Raw genomic sequence first — 22,260 nt, 5'->3', positions numbered from 1 at the left:
GGGGATTTTGTGATTTTTGTTAAATGATGCATTAGTGGTAATCATTGCTCAGTAGACTAGCGACGTCAGGTCAGGGTGCCTGGGCCATATATGTATTGCTAAGTGTCGTCTTCTTAACGAGGTAAATGTGGACGCACTGGGAGGGCATGGTAAATGTGCCTTGGATATAATGGCTTTACCATCTATTGCTTAGTACTTTCCCTACAAGAATCTTGGAATCTGGAAAAGGTATCGTTTCTCTGAGGACTGTTTTGAGCAACATCTTAAGCTCACAGCTATTCATAAGTACATGCACTTCATGTGGAGAGGCTGTTAGGTTTTTTGCGTAACTGACCATCATTTTTCCCTCCACTATAATGAAACACAACGTTATGAATGAAGTGTTGACTTTTCCAGTGTTAATACAAGCACTGACTTTTTTTTAAGTGCAGTACCAGGTGATTCCTGCTGTTCATTGTTTAAAAATGTTCCTTCCATTCTGTCAAGAGTCATAGTTGGTTATTTATTTAACGGAGAACATTCCTGTCTTTTTAGGAACTATTTCCAGCCAACCGGCAGAATGTGGACCATTTTGCCAAGTATTTTACTGAAGCAGGTCTAAAAGAGCTCTCAGATTTCCTTAGAGTTCAGCAGTCACTGGGGACTCGTAAAGAACTTCAAAAAGAGCTACAAGAACGTCTCTCTCAGGAATGCCCAATTAAAGAGGTAAAGAGTGGTTTTTTTTTACAACTTCTGTTTATATAATAATAGTCAAAGACTTAAATGAACAGTAGGTACAGAGGAACAGATCTGAGCACCTCATAGATTTTGTCTGTTTTTCTTTAAATTATTTTAATTTATTAATCAATTCACTCTGTGCTTAACACTAAAGCAACAAAACATCCTCTGGATTTGCAAGTGTAGCTGGCTGGGATTTGGTTTTTTTTGTTCAGTTATGCTTGATGAGAATGTATTTCATTGAACTGCATTAACTGTTAGGTTGAGGGGAGGGACAAAACTTGTAGTCAAGTAATAGTACTGTTGCTAAATAAAAACATGCTAAATGCTTCCTTTTTATTACTCTTGTTCTAATTTTGTTTCTTATTACTTCTACACCGTGGTGTTATTTGTAAATGACTGCAAGTATTTGGTAAGTCAGCATCGTTTCTGGTTGATTGGAAATGTTGCTTAAGACAGCAGTTTCTTTCCTGCTCCAGGTAGTGCTTTATGTAAAAGAGGAAATGAAAAGAAATGAGCTGCCAGAGCCAGCCGTGATCGGTCTCCTGTGGACCTGTGTCATGAATGCTGTGGAATGGAACAAGAAGGAAGAGCTGGTTGCAGAGCAAGCCCTCAAACATCTAAAGGTGCGTGCATGGGTGAAGAGGGGAAGGGCTGCTGTGAATTAAGAGAATACATTCTACAGCTGTCAAGTTTTAATCCAGGAGATTGAGTTTTGAGGGCTGACACTGAGCACGCCAACCATTGTGTATAGTCCCTTCTCCTTCAGGCAAATGAATGCAAAATTGAGGTGGTTCAGATTATTGAGTGCCCTGAGGCATACAGTGCAGAGAACCAAAACAAATGGAGATGGTCACAGCCTGAGCGCCTCTGCGTTGTGCTTTCTCAGTGCGCCGGACCCTGAGAGGCTCCTTGCCTTGAGGACAATGCAAAGCAAATGCTGAGACTCAGCTCTGCTCAGACCTGACTAGTAAATCTGCAGGAACTGCCTTTGCAATGTCTTTGCCAACAGCCAAGAAGTTTTGAGAGCATGGTGAGGCAGCACCTGTGCTAGCTTTGCACAGAGCTGGTTAGATCCAGGCAGGACTGCTGAGCTCAGAATCTGTGAAATGGTTGTTGCCGATGTTGACTGTGGGAGCTGGATACTCAGCGACTTGTCAATAAGCCAGGAGCTGGCTGTATAGTGTGGTTACTCTCTGATCCGGGTACTGTCCTTGTGGATGAGAGAACTGAATGCATAGAAAGTCGGGCTGTAGTTTGCTAGTGATGACAGATTGCAGTATCACAGCTGCATGTTCGTACAAAAACTCTTATGACCTTGGAGTGGAAAAAAACCTCAAAACCTAAAAACAATGCAGAGGTGTCAGAGTTATTGCTATGGTTGGTATTCCTCATCTAAGTCTGAAGGAATTGTGCGGTGCAAGGCACTTGAAAGGAGAACAGAGGCAGAGAGGCTTTTCCGCAGAATTAGTCCTTTTAAGCTGGTAAACCATGAGCAAGAGAATACTCCCTTATAGCCAGGGCTGCAAAGATTTGCCCTAGGACAGAAGCAATCTGTACTTTATTCTTTATGGTAAAATGGATCTTAAACTTGATCTGAATTCCTTTCTTCTTCATATTGGATGCCTCTCCATACTTGGAGTTCCCACGTTGGTTAAGTTCCTACTACTGCTGTCCTTTCATCTGAATTTGGTTTCCCAATCAGTCATCCTAGAAATGTAGTAGCTTGGGATCTTGTGTAGTCTTTGATGGTAAAATTGAATACCTTGAAGTCTTCTCAAGTGACCCACATAGCAGTAGAAAAACGAGATAGTTTCCAGAAGGAGGAGAGACATTGTTTTTCTTGTTCTTTTGACGTAAAAATTGATCATATCTCTCTGAGTTGTAACAGAGTATCCATTGAGACTTATTGTCTAGTACTGCAGGGCAAATTAACAAACACTTCTTGGAATATTTGAACATTGGGAAAAGAGAAACATAGCTGGCTTTGTACAAATATTGTTGACTGGATGCTTAGTCCTATGCATCTCACTGACCCAAGCTATCAGCTATGTATGTAACTCCACTAAATTAGGTAAGGCATCTTGTCTATCTAAGATAGGCATCTTTCTAGTTACATCCACTGTCTAAAAACAGAGGGCAAATTTGTATGGAGTATTTACTATTTGCACTTATCTGTAAGATTTTAACAGAAGCAGTAGAAGTAGAAATTTGGACTTTGCTAGCTGCTTCTTTACATTTCAGTGTTCAAAAATGAACAGCATTTGTTTCACATCCTTCCTATAGGTAGAGACAGATTTTGGATTCCTGTCTTTGGGCTCTCAGCTGACCCAATGTGTGGGTCAGCTCCAGAAATCAGATTAACGCTGTTAGCGTGACACAGAGCCTAGTTCCTGTGCCCTCCTGTGTGTCGACATGCCCTGAAACAATCACGGAGTTGTTTCGCCCTGGTGGCGTGCGTCAGGATGCGTGTAAATACGTACTTGACATGGGACATGCCAGGTGGTGGGATTTATTCTTGTACGGCTGTACCTGAGAGATAACTTTCACAAGCTTTGTCATCTGGGTACCAGTCTCTTGAATTTATTAGATTTCTTTTAGTAAGGGAGGGACCCCTGAAAAGACGTGTCAAGGCACAGCATATTGACCTAGTTTACAGTTCTTAACAAGCTTTACTGGATGGGCGGCTTCCTCATGGAGGTGATGGGCAGGCATGAACCAGAAAATGCCACGTGTGCCATCCGCATGGCAGGACTGGCAGGAGCTGAACTCAGTAGGAGACAGGTCAAACTCTTAAACCCTCAGTCTTACAGGATAAGTTCCTCATCATCCCAGTAACCTCACTATGATACTGGGGCTTGGCCCCCAGGCCACCTCCGGAGCAGAGAAGAGACATTCCCCGTGGGTGGGGAGAATCCTCCAGACAATTCGCACTGCAGGCAAGGCTGTGGGGTGAGCTTCATGACGCTGCAGCTGCTGATCCGCTGCTACCTAACCGGAGGCCAATGGAAAATAATGCCACTGAGCTCAGCCGGCAATGAAAGGAATCTAATTTTATGGTTCTTTAGTCAGTTAGACACTTGTGAAACTTATAATTTTAAGTCTGTACCAGCTGAGGAGTGAGAGGAATGCGAAGGGAGTTAGTGAGATGTGGCAAAATGAAGGTGTCTTATTTCTAAATGGAAAAAAGATAGGATTTTTGAATTGATTTGCTTGAATTTTGTTTTGCTTATAGACAGCAGCACTTCACAAACCTGTGGATAGGAGTGGGTTCTGCTGATGCTGTTAAATAAATGAATTGCAATGTATATTGCCCTGCCGCCCTGCAACTTGCTTAGATACCAGCTGGATGCTTCAAGGGCCAAAAGGGGAAAAAGAGGGAGTCTTGTTACCCAAAGCCTGCAGAAGTTTTGCACTGCTTTTACCAAAACAGTAATGTTGTTTCTAAAGATGTGGCTATACCTGCTAGAAGTGGAAAAACTCAACCTCTGATGTTAGCTACATCTAGTAATTTCTCATAGTTACTTTGTAAGGACTGTCTGCCTGCCTAGCTGCTCTTGTTACAGTTACAGTTGCTGTGTGATTTCTTGCTGTCTCTGTCTTTAAATTAATAGCCAATAATTATTTTGCAAAAGACATTCTGGACCAACTTTTCATCTTTGAGTCAATTTTCGTGTGTTTTAATAATTTTTTCCATGGATCATGTTGAATAAAACCCTCAGGATTTAGCCCCTTGTGAAGAAGTTCTGAAATGTATATACTTTTGAACGTGTCCATCAGTGCTGCTGGTGGTGGGTGGTTTCTTACCTGATGGCGTCCATCAGCAGCCCTGGTCGCACAGACCAGAACTCTGCGATATCAGGCCATTGCAAATCCATGAAAAATGCCAAACTGGCAATGTTACTGAAAACGATGAAGAAAGGCCGAACTGAGCAGTGCGAGAACAATTTAAATAGTAACCTTAATGTATATTTGGCCAGGGGCTCTGAAGATTAAGGGTAACTTGTCTTCCTTCAGCTCTGAAAAATGCTATTAATATTACTTTAAGATTGCAGTCTTAGCTAGACTCACTACAAGCTAAGAGGAAAGGAAATTGGAGAGAGATGGATATAAACACTGTAGTTTTTAAGGAAGGCGTGAACAAGTTATGGTCCTTTGATGTAATTTTTTATATTAAGATCTGAAATTAGAGAAAAAAAATTTCATAACAAAAAAGTTTTTGCTTTATCTTTTGTTATGTTAATAAACTCCAGGAAAAGACAAGGAAATGTACTGCTACTGTCTTGTCAGAATAAAGTTAGCAGTTAATGCTGTGCTTTGGAATCATTGCTGTTTACCAAAGCAAAGGTTGTCATGATATTCCGATGGTGATAATGAGAAAAAATAATGACACTTGATCACAGTTAACCTGGAATAATTTAATTTAATTCCATTTTCTGGGACTTCTGAAACCCCTGTGAAACTACAGGTTTGTATTTTCATGTGCTTCGTCTTTGGATGTCTTACATCATGAAAATCAATAAAGCATCACTCCTGAATCAGCAGCATGCTGCCTTGTGAAATGTACGAACAGCAGTGGACTTTATAAACTGATTTTACAAAATTCAGTATCTATAAGTAGTACTGAATTTTAGCTCACAGCATGTAGCACATCTTACAAAAGCTCATGGATATTTATGTATATGCATTGTATGTGTTTAAGTAAATCCAATTGGCAAGTAAATCTGAGGTTTCAGCGAAACAGATTTTTCAGGGATGAAATTCATGATGCATACATTAAAGAATTTTATTTGTTTGTTTTTATTTTCAGTACACTGACATGCATTTTGGTTTTTTACCCTCTCCTCCTTTCAGCAATATGCCCCCCTGCTTGCTGTGTTCAGCACTCAAGGCCAGTCAGAGTTGATTCTTCTCCAGAAGGTGCAGGAGTACTGTTATGACAACATCCACTTCATGAAAGCCTTTCAGAAGATAGTGGTACTCTTTTATAAAGGTAAAAGTCTATATCCACTGTTGTATACTGTGCGTGGATTCTCAATGCCAACCACTCACCTACGATGTAATAGGAAACAGACGTTCTCCAGGTATTGCATATGAGAAGGTTGTGTTGGAGTTGAACTCTGAAATACCTTATGCTTTGATAGTTCAAAGGAGCGTGTGGCAGCAGGAAAAGCTGAAACAAGCCCTTCTCTCTCTGTTGCGTTTATCCCGTAGTCAAGAAGCAAGAGCAGGATCCAAGCACAGTCTGTTCAAGTGCAGTTTAGTTCTTGTTTAAAACCACTTCTAGGAAGACATTTCTATAAATTCCTGGCAGATTTTAAGAGTAGATTAGAGCTTGGCTTTAAGAAACCTTGAAAGTGCAAACCCTCTTGGCTGGAAGATTTTTCAGGTTTGTTGTTTTTTTTTTTTTTTTTTTTTTTTATTACTCCCTCCCTGCCAGAAGGAGCTTTCCTTATTCTTCTTTCCCTTTTCCTTTCCCTGCCAATTTCTTGCAGGTACCATAGTTTGAGGGATTTAATTTTTATTGTGAAGTTGACTTCTTTGCAAGTTTATTCTGTTCAGGTTGTCATAGAGACTAATGGTCTTGCACTGCGTGTGATGGGTGGGTGCCAAACAATTCGTTCTGACATTCTTGCTATAAATAGTTGAAGGAGAAAAATCAGCAGGAGTAGAAACCCAGTATTGATCTTTGTTCACCCTGTTGTGTCCAGGTGCATGTTCAAGGCAAACAAGTTCAGGCTGTTAAAATAATTTCACGGCTTCAGAAGGCAGAAGTAAGTGAATCGTGGATTTATTTCCATCCTTGTGTCAATATAGCGTGGCCTCACTGATCAAATGAAAAAGCAATACACCTTGTCCCTCTGCCCTCAAATTCTACAATTTTTAAACACTATTAATGACTGAGGACAAACTTGAAAATGCGACCTGCAGCAAGCACTTTATTCAGTTTTCTTTGGAAAAGAAAATTCACTTCGTACATGGTGAATGAGCGCCGTAACTGCTGTGCACTTTAAATGATGGTTAAACCAAGAATAGTCTTGTGTAGGATTCCCTTCATAATTTTTGTAAATTCATTACTGTGTTAGCCTGCAAGAGCAACCTTGACATTCCAAAGTATTTAAAACAAAGAAAATAAATCACTAAATTGTACATTAAACTTAACATGCTCCAAGAAACCAGTTCCCATCTACTCCGCTCACACCGCATGCTCTTGTTCTGGCTGTGGAGGTGTACTCAGGCAGGTTTGTTAGGAAGGGTGAGAAGACTTTAGCCTCACTACAGGTGCCACAATATTGTTTAGGATTCACATGGTGTCTGGAAGAGTGTTTGGAGCTACCATATGGCCCGTCGGTGGAAGCCGTGAGTTCAGCGTGTCCAGCATGTGCAGTAGTTGCCGTGCCAGTCTTCCTGCCTGGAGTGTCTCGGGCAGGCGTGCCCGCTCTGCCGTCTCTGCACCTGCCTCTCTGCCATTGACGCAGTCATGCGGCAGCACAGCTGCCAGCCCCTCCTGGCCCCGCTTGGGCTGAAGCTGGGTCTGCCCTGTTTGGCAGACTTACTGCTGCCTACTAGCAACTGCTCGCCTGACTTTGCAGCCGCTAGCCATAGGGCCCTTCTGAGCGCTGGACACAGCAAGGAAGTCATCAGCTCCATCTATTTAAGGCAGCTTTGGAGTTAAACAGTGTCCATTAGGTGAGGACTCGCTACTGCGTTAACCAGGGAAGATTCTGGGAGCGCTAGTCCTCCAATTGCTGTTTCTCCCACATGTTATCGAGCTTTAACGGCTCATGGCTTTGGTCCAGAGCCGTGCTGCCTGCCTCTGCTTCATTTCAGTGCTGGTAGATCTCACCCTCTCCTTCCTCTCAGTTCATACCTATCCACTAGAAACAAGCCATCAAGTCTTTTTAGAGACATATACTTTATTGTAGATAAGTTGCTGATGACAGCATATCTTCTGTTTGCTAATAGTCAAGGAGAACAGCCCCCAAAAGCTATTACTGACTATGTCAATGGTGAGGGAACAGCAGACACCCATGTTCCCCCTTCTGTTGTGTTTCAGGTGTAACCTGCACAGGATCTGGAGAGGTTTCAGGGTACCTAATGAACTTTTTCTAGTGGCAAATAAAAGCATATGAAGTATCTGTGGATGGGCAGACAGAAATGCAGCTATCTACCAGCATGAATGTGGACAGTTTATTGTTTATTAGTCATTACGAGGGAGTGCTTCCTGGGCATGAAGATAGTCATCACTGATGATAGGTACCAAATGCCACTCATGCTTTGACAAATTTAGTTGTATGACTACTCTTATCAGCATGTCCAACATCTTGCATTTAAATCCGTCCTATATTTCTATCATAAAATAGCCCTTGAATTACTTTCCTGGGAATTACCTGGAAATACCTAAACATATTAACAGGAACGGTGGGGCTCATTATCACCTAGAAAGTCTTGAAGGCCTGTGTTGTTGGTTTTTTTTTTTAATTCTGTCTCTAAACAAGGAGGAATATCTACTTTTTCCCCGATGAAAGCCCAAGCCCTCTTTTCCCTTACACGGTAGCAGCTTCTTACCGGCTTGTAGGTATAATCTGCAAAAGCAGTTCTGTAGTCAGGTAAAGCTTGTTGATGTTATTATATCTTTGTGTTCCTGGTACAGTATAGAGAAAAATAAGCTGTCCCGTTTTCTACTGATCCCTGGCTGTGATGTTGCTTCTCTGGTTATCACTTAAAGCCAGTGCAATTTTAAATCTGCCAGCTGCATTTTGACCAATCTCAAAGCCAGTTGCAGAATAAGAATTACTGCATTCTCCTGAGTGATGTCTAGTAAGTTTGCCAGCTCCTTGCTGGTTATGCTTGCACTGTAAGATGTATGTTGTTTTTTAGTCCATTCCATGTTGCAGTGTGTCCTTTAACTGTGGGTAAAATAAGCATTGTTGTTACTGGATTATATGCTATATATCATATTCACTTGCAGAATCTCCTTTCTTTTAGTTTGTGTGGAACTTGAAAATTTCAAATGTGAAATCTTGATGCTATTGAAATTAATAACCATTCCTTTCACGAGGATCAGAATTTCACCCTTTGAACAGCAAACACCCTTAGCAGGCACAATGCCTCTGTGTACTTTTGCATTAGAATTCAAGATGTTTACAAAATACTGAAGAGGGGAAAAAAAAAAGTCACAACTACATGTGAAGTAGTTTGTGGCAGCATAATTAGGCCTCAGAGATACTCTTCTGCTGTACAGAGATGTTGTAACCAAATGATGCAGACTGTCTTCTCAAACGCTGCAGGAATCTTGCACTTACAAGAACTGAATCTTCAAGTTCCACTCGATACACAGGTTTTGTTTTTTGATGGAACGCAATTATCTTTAAATATCTTCATTATTCAAGTACTTTCTTTTGGTACTGGATGCAAAATTTTCCCAGCAAAAAAAAAAAATACCATAAAGACCATACTGTGGGTGACATTCCTTGCATTGAAAGAGCCCTTGCCTTAAGGCTCTGTCCTCCCAACTGAGTTAGCTGCAATAGAGTTGAATTTTGCAGATTGATTGACTGTGGTGGCAGCTGACAGGGTGTGCTTTTCCCTTTACTGCCGATGGCTATGCAGTTTGAGTTGAAAGCAGAAATTCATTCAAACTGGGTGATTTAGTACAAAGCTGAGACCTGAACTTCAAGTAACTTTCCAGTTAACCCTGCAGTAAAGACACTGGGCTCTTCAGCCTCTCTGCTCTGCAGCTTCTCCCTTTCGTGAGGGGCGTCCCTGGAGGCTCTGGCCGTGGGTGGTTTGAGTGGCAGCTGGATGCACCTGCAGGAAAACCAGCTCTTTCGGGCTGACATCACCTGGGACTGCAGTGAAAATGATGTGCACACGCCCACAAACCACAGCGTTCAGCTTCAGCCGTTAAAATATATCTATAATCAACTTCAATGAGGAATAACTATATATATACAAAATGAATCATTCCCTTCCTCCTCCCGTTCCCCCCCAAGGTTCCCATTGCTTCAAAGCAACCTAGAGGTATGATTAACTACGCCCTGTCCTGCATGATTGTTTAATTGAGCATCTCTGTGCTGACAGGAGAATATCATCTCTTATGAGCACTGGAGGCATGAATGTATTACAAATAATATTGCTCAGAAATGAAAGGAGAGTTGCAATTGTCCTTTTTGTAGTTGAATGCATTTTGTTCTCCTCTGTTAGTGTAGGAGGCTTATTGCTATGGAGTTATATACAGGCAAATTTTTTATCCACCTGATTTGAGATGTTTTAATCTTTGAGGCACACAGTGAGATTGCATGCTGCTATTGTCAGATTTGGGGTTTTGGGGAGGGAGGGAGGGAGAAGTTCCCCCTTCCTCTTTGGCAGCAAACCCATTGAGCTTACAGTCTGCAAATCAAAAAACTAAACTTAAATCCAATTACTCTTGGACTGAGAAATGTGCCTACCTGGAGGCAGTATCGTAATATGGACTGAAATGCAGCAAGAGGCTTCTGCAGCTTCTTCTATACAGCAACTTTGTGTTTTTAAATGTCCACAATGCCCAAGAGCTAGCTTGAGCTGGGAGGGGTTGCTCTACTCTTTTTTTTTTTTTTTTCCCCCTTCCTTCCTGAAATCTCTCCTGATTTTCTTTGCCTGTCCCTAAGGATGGTAATACGTGTTACACCCTGAGTAATTCTGCAGATGCAGTTGTGTGAACTTCAGGACTCTGGTGACGTAAGCTTTTTGCATGCAGGGATTAAACTGCAGTTTCATGAGAGTGCATGTGAAATATATTCAGGTTTGCTAAATGAAAATTCGGATTTGTTAAATGCTGTAATGCCTTTGAGCTGCTGTTAAAGACTACTAGCAGGTATTTAATGCAACGTGTTTGAAACCTCTTTCTTAGCTACAGTGTTTCTGTTACATTGGAGAAAAAGTTCATTGTGGTGGGTTGTGATTTCAGGAAGATACAGATTTATGTGCCACTTGTAGGGTTCACTAAGCGCAACTTCATATGTACTGAAAAAAGTGCAGAGCCAGCGCAGTCCTGTTTTCCCTGTGTTTTCAGCGTACTGTCAGTTGCAGCAAACTGCAGAAGAGGTTTTATTTTGGAAAAGTGTCTGAGAGACAAGGTAACTTCCAGTCACATGCACTCACTAAATTCCAAATTTTCAGGGAGACTTCATATTCAGTTACTGTTTGATGTCCTGGCATAGTTTTGATTAAGTTCAAACGTATCCCTGGTTGCTTCCATCTGTTTATTATTCAACAGCATGTGTGAAACGTGTCTACTCTGTCTCATTTGATCAGATGCTTTGGGGTTTTGGTGTCATTTATTTCAGTTTGCCTTCTTCCCTTCCCTGCCACATCTGCTATAACCTTTAGACTGAAGCGAAAGGTGATGGTCAGGGTCGGCGCTTCGGCAAGCGAATACCCAATGGGTGGGACGGCACCAAGGAGCTCAAGGAAGCAGTGAAGAACTTGACATAAATGTGTTGATTTTGCAGAGCAAGGGAGGGTAGTTTGTTCAAAGACAAAAAGAATGGAAATTTTAATGAGATGTAGAAAGCTGTCTTTAGTCTTTTTATAGAACAAATACAGTTGGATTTTTTTGTTCTTGCATTACGTAACTGCCAAAATGCCATTGTGGATCCCAGATTTTGCCTCCACAGCCATCAATTACTGAGATATTTGGCTTGGCTGGATTGCAGGAGCTTTGTTCCTGGGGCTAGAGGTCTGTTGCTAGACCTAAATTTGCATCTGTTGGAAACAATAAGTGTCCTTGCTGTTTATTAGGACTTCTTTATTCTGAATCTCACTCAGCCTCACATTCCCTCACTGACAGCTATTTTGTTCTTGATGCTTGACAGAAAAATGTCAGCTGTGCTGTCCATCTGAGCCGGTCCCTTAAAATGGGTGGTCTGAATAGTGGCCTTAAAACTTATTAGCTAAAAACAATGTAAAACCTTTAGGGAAAAATGATTGCAAAAAACCCCTACTGGCTGTCTTTTAACTGTTCAGTCAGGAGGTGTCTGTCACTTCAGATTTCTAGAACCGTGCACAGTTCTGTGATCCAACAGCAAGAAAAAGCACGGTATTTCTTATTGTGGTAACTTCTGAGATGTGCAGACTGATTTTTTGGGGTTTTTTTGGGGGTTTTTTTGTTTTTGTTTTTGTTGTTTTTTTTTTTAATCCAACCATCTTACGTGATGTATTTAAAGCAGATGAATAGAGAACTATCCTTTACAGAAGCATAATATTTGGTACTTTATTTTAAGCCTAATATGTTACACATTTTATTGCATCTGGAATCCCTTATATGCATCAGATATTCTGTAGTTGTAGCCTAATGTAGTTCATGCAATGCTTGTTCCACTGCGACCATATTAACTTTTTTTATGCTGCCTTTAAAAAAAATCTTTCTTCCCTCATGTTCAAAATCCTCTAACCTCTAAAAAATACATTGATTTTTTTACAAACACTGATCTGTATTTCAGCTGATGTTCTGAGTGAAGAAGCTATCCTCAAGTGGTATAAAGAAGCGCATGTTGCTAAAGGCAAAAGTGTTTTTCTTGACCAGATGAAGAAATTTGTGGAGTGGCTGCAAAACGCTGAAGAAGGTACAGATTCATTTGAAGAAATATGGTAGCCTCTTGGCAAATCAAATTTATTTTTCCAGATTTTAGTTGTTCCAGGCATATGAAGTATACAGACTTAGAATAGAAAACAGCAGGCGTGGCTGCTCCAAATTGTTTCCAGTCATGCCCGAGCCTAACAACACTTGCTGCGTTTTAATGTTTGTGGTGTCCTTGTGAAGTCCTTAAGTCATCAGGTACCACTTGTCTGTAGATAATTTCTTTAAGCTTCTGCAGGGAAGAACCCCGCACTGATGACAGCGTGAAGTACCTTGGTGTTAGCATGCGCAACCGAACAGTTTTCTGTATCGGTGCCTTTTCTGCTATTATCATCTGTACTGGCGACATGAACAGAGCATAAGCCTGCCTGTGCCACTGCAGCTGAAATTGCTTTTAGCTGAATGACCAGGCTAAGATATGTGGTCTGGTTTTACTGCTTTAAAACAGTTATTGGGGAGGGGAACTAATTTCTTCAGTCCCTAACTTTTTTTTCTCATGTTCTGTATAGGAAAATACTTCGGTTTGTACTGAATAAATAAGTTACCTTGGAAAAGAAATTCCACCTCAGTTGGGAAGAGCAATCCATGTGTAATAGATAGGGATATAATTATTAGTGTTCATTTGCATCCATTTAATGTAATTGGTTTTAGAAACTTGGAGGGAATATGTAGTAATGCCAAGGAGCAGATAAGACGGCAGCAATTCACATGTGCACGTAGCAGTATAAAAATGGTAGCTCCTTTCACACTTGAGACTTTGGACTAGCAGTCTTGGTCTAATTAAGCTTTTTTTTTTTTCCTTTTTAATCTTCTGCTTGTATGCCTTTCTGTTGCTCTTTATTTTTATCCTTTCCTGCATGTCCCCTCTGCCAGATGTCCTTAATTACAAAGTCCAGTACAAATGGAGACAAAATGTTACTGTAAGAACACGTAGACCGTGTTTGCTCTGAGAAATCTGATCTAATGTGTAATATTTGTTGGCTGCAAGCCCTTTCCTGTCAGGTGAACACAGACAGAAATATAGTATGGTAGCTTTAGGTAAGAAAAACACCATGTATGTTCCTACTTCTAAATTGCTAAATTACTTCTACTTTTCTTACTTTTCTTACTTCTACTTCTCCTCCTTCTACTTCTAAATTACTTTTATCTTATGCTATACAAATCATAAAAAATTTTGTTTGTACAGGTTTAAACCTGCTGTAGGGTAACACCACATATGCCTTTCTAGATAGGCTGTATGATGATGATGGTAGATATTTGCAGAGCAAATAGTTTAAAGGGTGCTTCCTGGATGATGGCAGTACAGCCTGCTCAGAGAGATTAGAAGAGCGAGCAAATAATGCTGATCCTGTATTAAACTCGGCTCAGATACGCATTGCACGGCTCTGCAGGTGAGGACCAGAATAATTCATGGTTATCTCGCTAAGGTTCTAGTGACGGATCTGTAAATGAAGAGCTCCACAGTGGAGGGTAGCAGAGTAGATCTTCGTCTTCTGAAACTGTGCATTTCTTTCTGGCTTACTCTGTTTTATCTGCCATCCTTTCCTAGGAATTACTAGGTGTGATGAAAATTTTCATTTGAATTTTGGAAGGATATCTTGTTATTTTTATAGAATTACTCACATCACTGTCCTTGTGCAACCTACATGAAGTGTTTTACTTCTCTTCTAGAGTCGGAGTCTGAAGGGGAGGAGAACTGAGACGGTTCAACAAAGCACAGTCTCAATCTAGGTTAATGCCAAATGCGCTTGGGAATGCCGTACTGTTCAAGCAAAGAGGCTTTACTTCAGTGTCATACAGAAAACTATAGGCTAGGCTTTCCTTTTGTTTAGAAGAATAAAGGTTTTTAATAGAGCCCTGAGGCATTAGATGCTTTACTTGGGACTCTACCTCTGGCTCATTGTACACTAACTTAGGCAAAGACATTCAGCAAGGAGCCATATAGAAAAAGTGAAATGAAATACTTATGGACTCCTTTTTATTAACGGTCTTTTTCAGGTACTATGGTATATGAACACTCCAATTTCTGTTTATAGAACTGTTTGGTCTGTGTTTGTAGCTCAATATTGGCTTGTGTATGTGATTTGACACCACCACATTTTTTTGAATAAATGGCTTTTATATCTTAGTTTCATGGTGTTAGTGTGTATGTTTTCTAAATTTGGTTTGCCAAAGTTTTTATGATTCTTCAAGTGAAAATTACACAAGAACGTTAAGAGACTGTTCTCATACTTCTTAATCACAAAATCAGCATCTGTAGTTAATTGGGATGACTGTCTAATCTTTATTCCCATATTTCCATATAACTTTGGACAGATTAACCAGATTCCGTAGCAAATGTTGATTCATTCAATTTATTAATTCAAAGAAAATGTACAGGAACAAATCTGTGGAGTCCCAGTTTTGCGTGTACAAAATTGATGCAAATGATAAGTAGAATAATATGCTGTTCTCAGTTCAGACTACACTCAGTTATTGGTGACGGCTAAATTTTGCAAGAAAAAACGTCTCATTTTAGAAGCATTAGCTTCAAAACATGCATGACTAGAAGCCATTACATGCGAAACCGGAAAGTTATTTACATCAGCGTGATGTTATAATTAGATATTTGACTGAAATACATAAATGAATACATGAACTTCTCAAGACCCATCCTACTTTCTTTAATACTCCCCTTGTGCCTTGATGTGATGCTATTTACAATTCCAGTGCCTGGGACCTGGTTAGGACGTTGCATAAATAGAGCCGATGTGCAGGTCTGTACATGCATGCAAGTCTCAAAACCCAAGCCCAGAGCTAGAGGTCTGACGTTGTGGGAATACTCAGCCAGCACTCGGGATCAGAGTTCCTGGAATCCTGTGTTGTGCCTCGTGGATGTGAACTCAACAGCAAAGGTCCAGTGCAGCACCATCTCCCGACTTGCGCTTTCACAGCAGTTGATCAGGTAACAGTTGCTGCCATTTTACTTCTCACAGGTCCAGTTAATCTGGAAGCAGTCTTCTCCTGCCCCACCCCCCCCTTTGCTGTCCATGCCTCTGACCGTGCAGAATGACTAGGGCAGCGAGTCAGCTTGCTGATACATCGCACCGCTCCAGTTCATCTCTTTAAGAATGTGTTAGTTACAACACTCCGCATCCTTCCCTTTAAACATAGAGTTAAATCCACATGAGATATGAGTGATTGGATTAGTAAGGTTTAGAAAAGGCAGGCTTGTATTCTTACGGGGGAAAAGCATGAAAGAGCATAATTAACTAATGAAGTGGTGTATTGTGTCATTAGAAACCAGTAAGCTAACAGATAGTACAGATTTTTCTATGGAAAAGTCAACACTTCATGCAAACCACAGATCATATGGCTGTAAATGTCTTGTCTCAATATCTATCTAGCTTTACTGGAAACAGCAAATAGCAAGTGGAAATCAAGTCCTGTTGAATGCCAGCTTTCCATCTAGAACAGCATTTATTTTTGTAACAGGTATTGATCTTTGGAAGGGGAAATATGTCATGTGGATATTTCCAGTAACTTAGAGGAGACAGTAAGATAGTCATACTATAAAGCAGAATTGATGCATTAGCTGCATGCTTTCCATTTCAGTCTTTGTTACTACAGAAAATAAATTTGCCAGGCACTACTGACCTGGGACCCTCTGTTCACAAACTCTGCAGCTGTGAAGCGGTAGTATTGAGTTGTCATTGATATGGAGCCACTATTGCTGGAAACATTTCAAATTCAAAATTGCAGTTTTCTAAGGTACCAATGAATTTCAGTTGGGTGTACCTAAAACTACTTTTCTGTATAATCTAAATCTCAGACTGATTTCAAAGCTGCCGATCTAGAATAACGTGCAGAGGGCACCACGACATGTACCTGTGCTGAGGCTGCCAGGGCTGGCTGCGGGCTGGCTGGGCCATCTGCTGGAGAGAAAAATCATCGTCGGCGGGAGGCACTTTGTGGCAAAAGGCAGCAAGTCTTGGACGCCTGCTGCCTCTCTGCCCTCAGCGTATCCGCATACAGCGGATATAAGCAAAGCACGCTCAGGCTCGGTGGGATCCGCTTCACTGAAGTTCAGGTACCGACAAGCCAGGCACCCATCGAGTTGGACTCGATGATCCTTATGGGTCCCTTCCAACTTGAGATATTCTATGATTGCTGCTGCAGTTGTCCCACCCTCCCTTTATAGTTGTTGTGTTAGAGAGAAACAGATGTTTTTAGGACAGGAGCGCTGGCCAAGCTGAGACTTGTGATTTTGAGCAGGGGGAGGAGTTGCATTCTGGACTGACAGTCACACAACTCCCCAAACCCAACATCTTCTGTGTTTGTATCGTGTCTAAAGTTTAACTCCTGGGAGCCCCTCTCAGCTTGCCCTCCCCCAGCAAAATGATTTGTTATTCTAGTTTTCAGGAATTTTCCCCACTTAATCTTTGAGATCAGTTCAGATGGGGACTTTTCACATGTGTATTTTCATCTGGCATTTCACATATATGCTGGTAACTGAACTAGGTAGGGGCATGAATACAAATAGACCTGGTTTGCATCTGACTGAATTTCAGTACAAACATGTGTGATGATTAGGCTTTTCAAGACACCTGTGGTTTAGAAGCTGGGCGGGGCTTTTGATGTGACTCTCTTCAGGCAAAATACCCTTCCCTGGAAGCCTTCACAGAGTCTGCATTTCGGTTAAAAATGTCCCCAACCCAAAGCATTTCTTTAACACAACCCTTGAATTACTGCTTCTCTGCTAGAGAAATGAAAGTTACAGTCAACGCTAAATATATTCTTCAAATATGGAATCAGTTTTCTTATAAAAATAAAAAGATACTTCACAGAAAATGCGCTTCACATCATAACACATTGCATTTAATTTTGAAACATCAGTGGAATCTAAATGTCAGAACTGTACCTATTGCTCTTACTCAACAATAAATTGCAATAGGATGCACTTTAAAATGGGGATTATTGAGTTTGAAGGTGATTCCTTCCTCCTGGCCCCTCATGTGGAGGTTTTAACTGAGACCCATTTATATTGCTTTAAAACATTCTTCTGGCATGCAGGTGCTCTCCAGGAGAGGGACCGCATCTTCCTGGGGGTGGAACAGCGAGTTAGGTTTTATGGGCTCCTCAGCTAAAGCACTGGTTAGAAATCTGAAAGGTGTTGATACAGTTTCTTGCTGTTTCTGCTGCCTGATTGCATTGCAGGTGTGTCCAACTGTGTCAGTCCCTATACAAAGGGGGCTCCAACCCCACAGCAGTCAGTAATCCTCAGATCACAAACCATCATCGAGCCGACACTCCCTTCAGCGTTTTAAGCAGCAATCCTGCTTTCACCCTTACCATGTTTTGGCCGATAGAGATTTACCCCCAGGACACGTGGTGATGACCTTCCACGCCAGCATCCCTCCTATCTGCTCGCCAGCACATCTCACAGCCAGCAGCCAGTCCTGTGCCAAAAGGAGTGGTGGGAAAGTCCCCGGGCTCATCCCTGGGGCAGCTGCAGGCTGGCGCTTGCCGCCTGGAGAAACCAGCTTCTGCCAGGCGAGACCCTCTGCAGCGTCCCAGGGTCCCGTCTATTACCACGTTTGGGAGAGAGAGGGACACATGGCAGGGGGGTTAAGATTTTCACACAAAAGTCGTTCTTGACAATTCTAGCAATTTATTAACCAATTGGAAAATTAAAGATTTAGCTCTTCTCTGTGTTCAGTCTTACAGATGTAAGTAGTTTTCTAACCAAGTAACCACACATCCGCTAGTTACATATATTAAAATAATATTTTAAAAAATTAATATTTAAAAATTACAGAACATAAGAGATATTGGTGAACTGATGCATATGTTCATTCAACAAAGAAACCTGAGCTCTAGTAATGACTTCTTTCTAATTAGGGTCCTGTCCATTGATGCTGTTGTCAAAACAGATTTAAAAATGAAAAACTGTTTTTGAACATTATTTTTAAGTATTAAAAAAAATTAAAATGCTTACTATAGTATGTCCAATAGAAATAATATAATATTGCTAAATATTATACATATTTAGAATTCATTACATGCATTGTATTTAAACATTAAAATACCTTTAAATATAATTTTATAAAATGTAAAATTATTTTTGAAGAAAACTATTTAAAATGTACATGTGTGAGAAAGTCACTCCACTAGTAAAAGATATGTGTGCAATACTAAAGGGAAGATAATTATACACTCGGTATTTTGCCTACAACTCAGTTTCAGTCCATAAGAGTTCTTTCTAGGAAATAAACTAGTTTGTAACTTCAAAACTTGTGGAATATATTTTAGGTTTTTTTGAGCAGTTTAGTAGCTTTACTCAGGTTATTTTTAATAAAAATGTTCAGAAAATTCAGAATACTGGGATTTTGAAGCATTGTTCATATGTAATGTTTTTAGTCTGAATGCAATCACTTGCTGATTGGAATTTACCCTACTCTGTACTAGTAACTGAGATAACAACCAGACAAACAAGTGATTCAGCCTTCTCCCTTCTGTAAGAAATGTGTGCTGTAAGACATGGCTGGGCAACTACTTTAAGAAAACACACACAATTGATCATCTAGCTATTAAAATTGATTTTAGATTCCTTTTAATACCTCTAAGCTATGCATTATTTTACCTCTGCAGCTTTTCGAATTAAGAGATTTGGAGTCTATTGAAAATCTCTGAAAAGATCAAGTCTTATCTCAAGCATAATTCAAGACATGCAATTTCATAACAGCTTTGTAACGTAGGAATGCCTTGGAAGCCTAGTCATGGCCCAGGGTAAACTGTGCCATATGGATGCACATATGAAGCTTCTACTCTTACCACTTCTTTTTGGGACTTGAGAAACACCATCCAGAAGGGCTCCTATTCTTCATTATGAGATATGAGGTAGTGGGTTCTCCTATGACCTACCTCGCCACACTCCCGGGTAGGACTTTTAAGTACCAACCACTTCATGCCTGTTGTTTGGCATATAACGGAGTGCTGGACACATAAACAGAAACAAGTGAGCAACTTGCATCATCATTTTCCAACTCTTGACAGCAGGCCAAAAGGGGTTAGCAAGCTTAAGTATAAATACAGGGAAGTGGTAAAACATGAAAAGCGTAAACTATGCTAAACAGTGCTACAACATAACCTCTCCAAGCTCTCAGTATACTACCCACAGCAGCACTCGCTATAGCATCTTTAAGCCAAACACACTCCTTGGCAATAGTAGAGTTCAGCTTTTCCCACTCTGCCTGGGTTTAAGTGACAAGGAGCCACTTTCTCAAGTTTTTAAAAGCCCCCCGCAAGCCATTTAAAGGCAAAAGGAAATGTGAAACAAGGTCTCATAAATAGGGGGGGGGGCGATTTCCTGTTTACCCGCAATGCAGCCATAATTCACAGTTTAAGACACAGAACTTTGCTCAAACACCCATGCGCCAACCTGAGCGGCACTGATGGGACCGAGGGACCAGTGAGGGATGGAGGCCCTTCCTTCCCCTGCAGGTAGCACTGAGGCTTGGGGTCCCCGGTGCAGTGCACTGCAGGGCTCCAGCTCCCAGCACAGCTCTACTGCTCCCGAAGGGTGCTGCCTGGGGCAGGGCACTGACAGGCAACCGTGGTACTGCATCAGCAGCATGAAGCAAGCTTCTTAGCGTCTTGTATTTGAGCGGCACAATTTTCTTTCAGGACAGCTTGTACATTAAGCAATGAGAGACCAGCACGTCAAAAGGAGCAAAGAGAGCAAGAAAACGTGGTCCAATGCCTTACTTCCAGTGTTGGAAATGGTGCGGGGTTGCTGAACTCTGGTTTCTGTTTTGAAGACATTCCTCAAAATGTGACCTTTCAGAACCGGCGGGTTCAGCCCTAGAGCGGTGGTGAATGTAGGGCACACGATTATTCAGCCTCGCTGGGTTTGTCTGAACAGCATGTGGCGAAGAACAAAACCCGTCACTCTCAAACATGCCCATACTGAGGCACTGATAAACTGCCTGGTAATTGTAACAGGTTTCCTCTGGCATCTGAAAAACTTTGCTTTAGGTTGCCAACATGTTCATGGGCAAGAATAACTACCTTTAAAATCACATTTGCACTTAAAAATGGGGCTTTTCATTATCTAAAATAAGGCTTGTGGGCTAAAACAAAACAGCCCTTCCTCGAAAAGAAGCACAAATAATATTACATAGGTTAATTGCAGCCAACCATTCAGTGCTGGCCAAGCTGTGCCAGTTATTAAGAACCAAAATGAGGACAAATTACATCTTTCCCAAAAAAAGCCACATCTTTTGATTTTGGGGGGTGGGGAGTGGGAAGCAAATCTTCAGGGTTGGCTTCTTCCACTTCTCCACCAGGCTTTTGGTTTTATGCTATGATATTTAAGGAAAAGTTAATTCCTGCTCCTTAGCAGCCACATGGGCCTTTAGAGGTTCATGTAAATGGAAACAAACCTGGGGAGGGGAAGTTACGCCAACACCTGCAGAAGACGCAATTCAGGCAGGCGAGCACTCCCAGGCTCTGCACATAACCTATCTTTGGCCCGTGGCACAAAGCTGCTGTGCTGGCGTCCCCGATGACCTGCTCACTTGCTATTTTTTCCCAGCAGGAATCCGATTACCAGCACGATAGCGGCCGCGGTTTCCTCCCACGGAGGTCTGGTAGCTCATGTCACCCCACGCACTAGCAGGGGTTTCAGATGCTCGGCCCCTTCTGGGTTTCTCCTTTCCATTTACCCACATTATTCTCTGACAAGAAAGAAGTCCTGAGCTTACAAGGGACCTCAGGAGCTTCAGTGGGAGCTATGCAGGTTGGAGTCTCACCTCACCACTGCGCTGGGGCACCAGGGACCATGCTGGGAGAGCAGTGTCCTTAGTACCGATCTGAGGTGATCCAGACAAGGAGAGTGAAGAACATGTGCTTGCTTTCCCACTGCCTCTCCCGTGAGTGATGCAAGAGAGAAATGCACTTGTCGGTCTCAGCCATCACTGAGCAGGACCACACGGATGGCTCCATTTTGCAAGCATACAGGATATGTCCCCACTGGAGAGGCGTTGGTGGACTGTATGTGCCAAGATCCACCATCATCTCCCAGTCAGCACGAGGAAAGAGGCCAGTGCTGGAACTGCTAATATGACACAGCTGCAGACTGACAGGTAATATTTTGGTACTTGGATCTGTCACTCCCATGGCTCCTGGCTGCCAGAAACTCAATCACCTCAGTCCAAGTGTCTCATTTAACAGTTCAACGTTAACAACTGCCACTGCCTCCTACACTCATCACTAGCACTTCTGTTGACGGCATTACAAGACTTGAGTGTCTGCTTCTGTACCGTCCAGCACCCTTCACCCTACGGGACTGCAGGGAAACTGCAAACTGCTCTGGAACTCCACTAATGGGGAGAAACACACTCGTGAACACCAAATTTCTCTGATTTAGGAACACACAGGAATAAAAAAAGAAAGATTCAACCCAGAATGAACAAATGGCTGTATCATGGCAACTTCATAATGATAAGATGCATTTGCATTGCAGTCTCTTCCAGTACATCAGTTGCCTGAGATTTTTCTGTTTATTTTTCCCTGATGAAGTTTAGGAACATTGCTGACAGGCCAACATAACTCTCCATATCATTACTAGTTATTGCTGGGATATTTGCATAATGCTGACAGCCACAAATTATGCCAGAAGAAATAACAAAACAGTACTGTTTCCAAGTATCCAAGGATATGACCAAAATAAGGTTTGTAGGCAGAGCTATGTTATTAGACCCACTAGTCTAGCTGGGAAAAATCAATAAGCTTTCAAGTACGTCAGTCCTTCTCCAGGTCCAAAATAGAAGCAGCAGCCTTAAAAAAATAAAAACCAATTGAGAACAACTGCTCTAAAATTTAGTTAGATGTGTATCAATAAGACCACCCAAGAGAAAATAGATGGTATCTGTGATACTGAA

General features: G+C 41.5%; 1 protein-coding gene across 5 annotated transcripts in view; it reads left to right on the top strand.

The window, feature by feature from the left end:
* Positions 1 to 14,465, top strand: part of BZW2 (basic leucine zipper and W2 domains 2) — a 58,645-nt gene extending 44,180 nt beyond the window's left edge. For all 5 annotated transcript variants that reach the window (XM_075143637.1, XM_075143636.1, XM_075143639.1 and 2 more), the window contains 5 exons: positions 535 to 705; positions 1,197 to 1,343; positions 5,572 to 5,710; positions 12,201 to 12,323; positions 14,009 to 14,465. In XM_075143637.1, the coding sequence (XP_074999738.1) occupies positions 535 to 705; positions 1,197 to 1,343; positions 5,572 to 5,710; positions 12,201 to 12,323; positions 14,009 to 14,037 (609 nt within the window). In that variant the 3' untranslated portion in view covers positions 14,038 to 14,465. The remainder of the gene's footprint in view (positions 1 to 534; positions 706 to 1,196; positions 1,344 to 5,571; positions 5,711 to 12,200; positions 12,324 to 14,008) is intronic.
* The last annotated feature ends 7,795 nt before the right edge of the window (positions 14,466 to 22,260 follow it).

The sequence above is a fragment of the Calonectris borealis genome, chromosome 2 (assembly GCF_964195595.1).
Source record: "Calonectris borealis chromosome 2, bCalBor7.hap1.2, whole genome shotgun sequence".
Taxonomy (NCBI): domain Eukaryota; kingdom Metazoa; phylum Chordata; class Aves; order Procellariiformes; family Procellariidae; genus Calonectris; species Calonectris borealis.
Note: the sequence above shows the minus strand (reverse complement) of the source record. Positions and strands in the feature narration are given on the sequence as shown.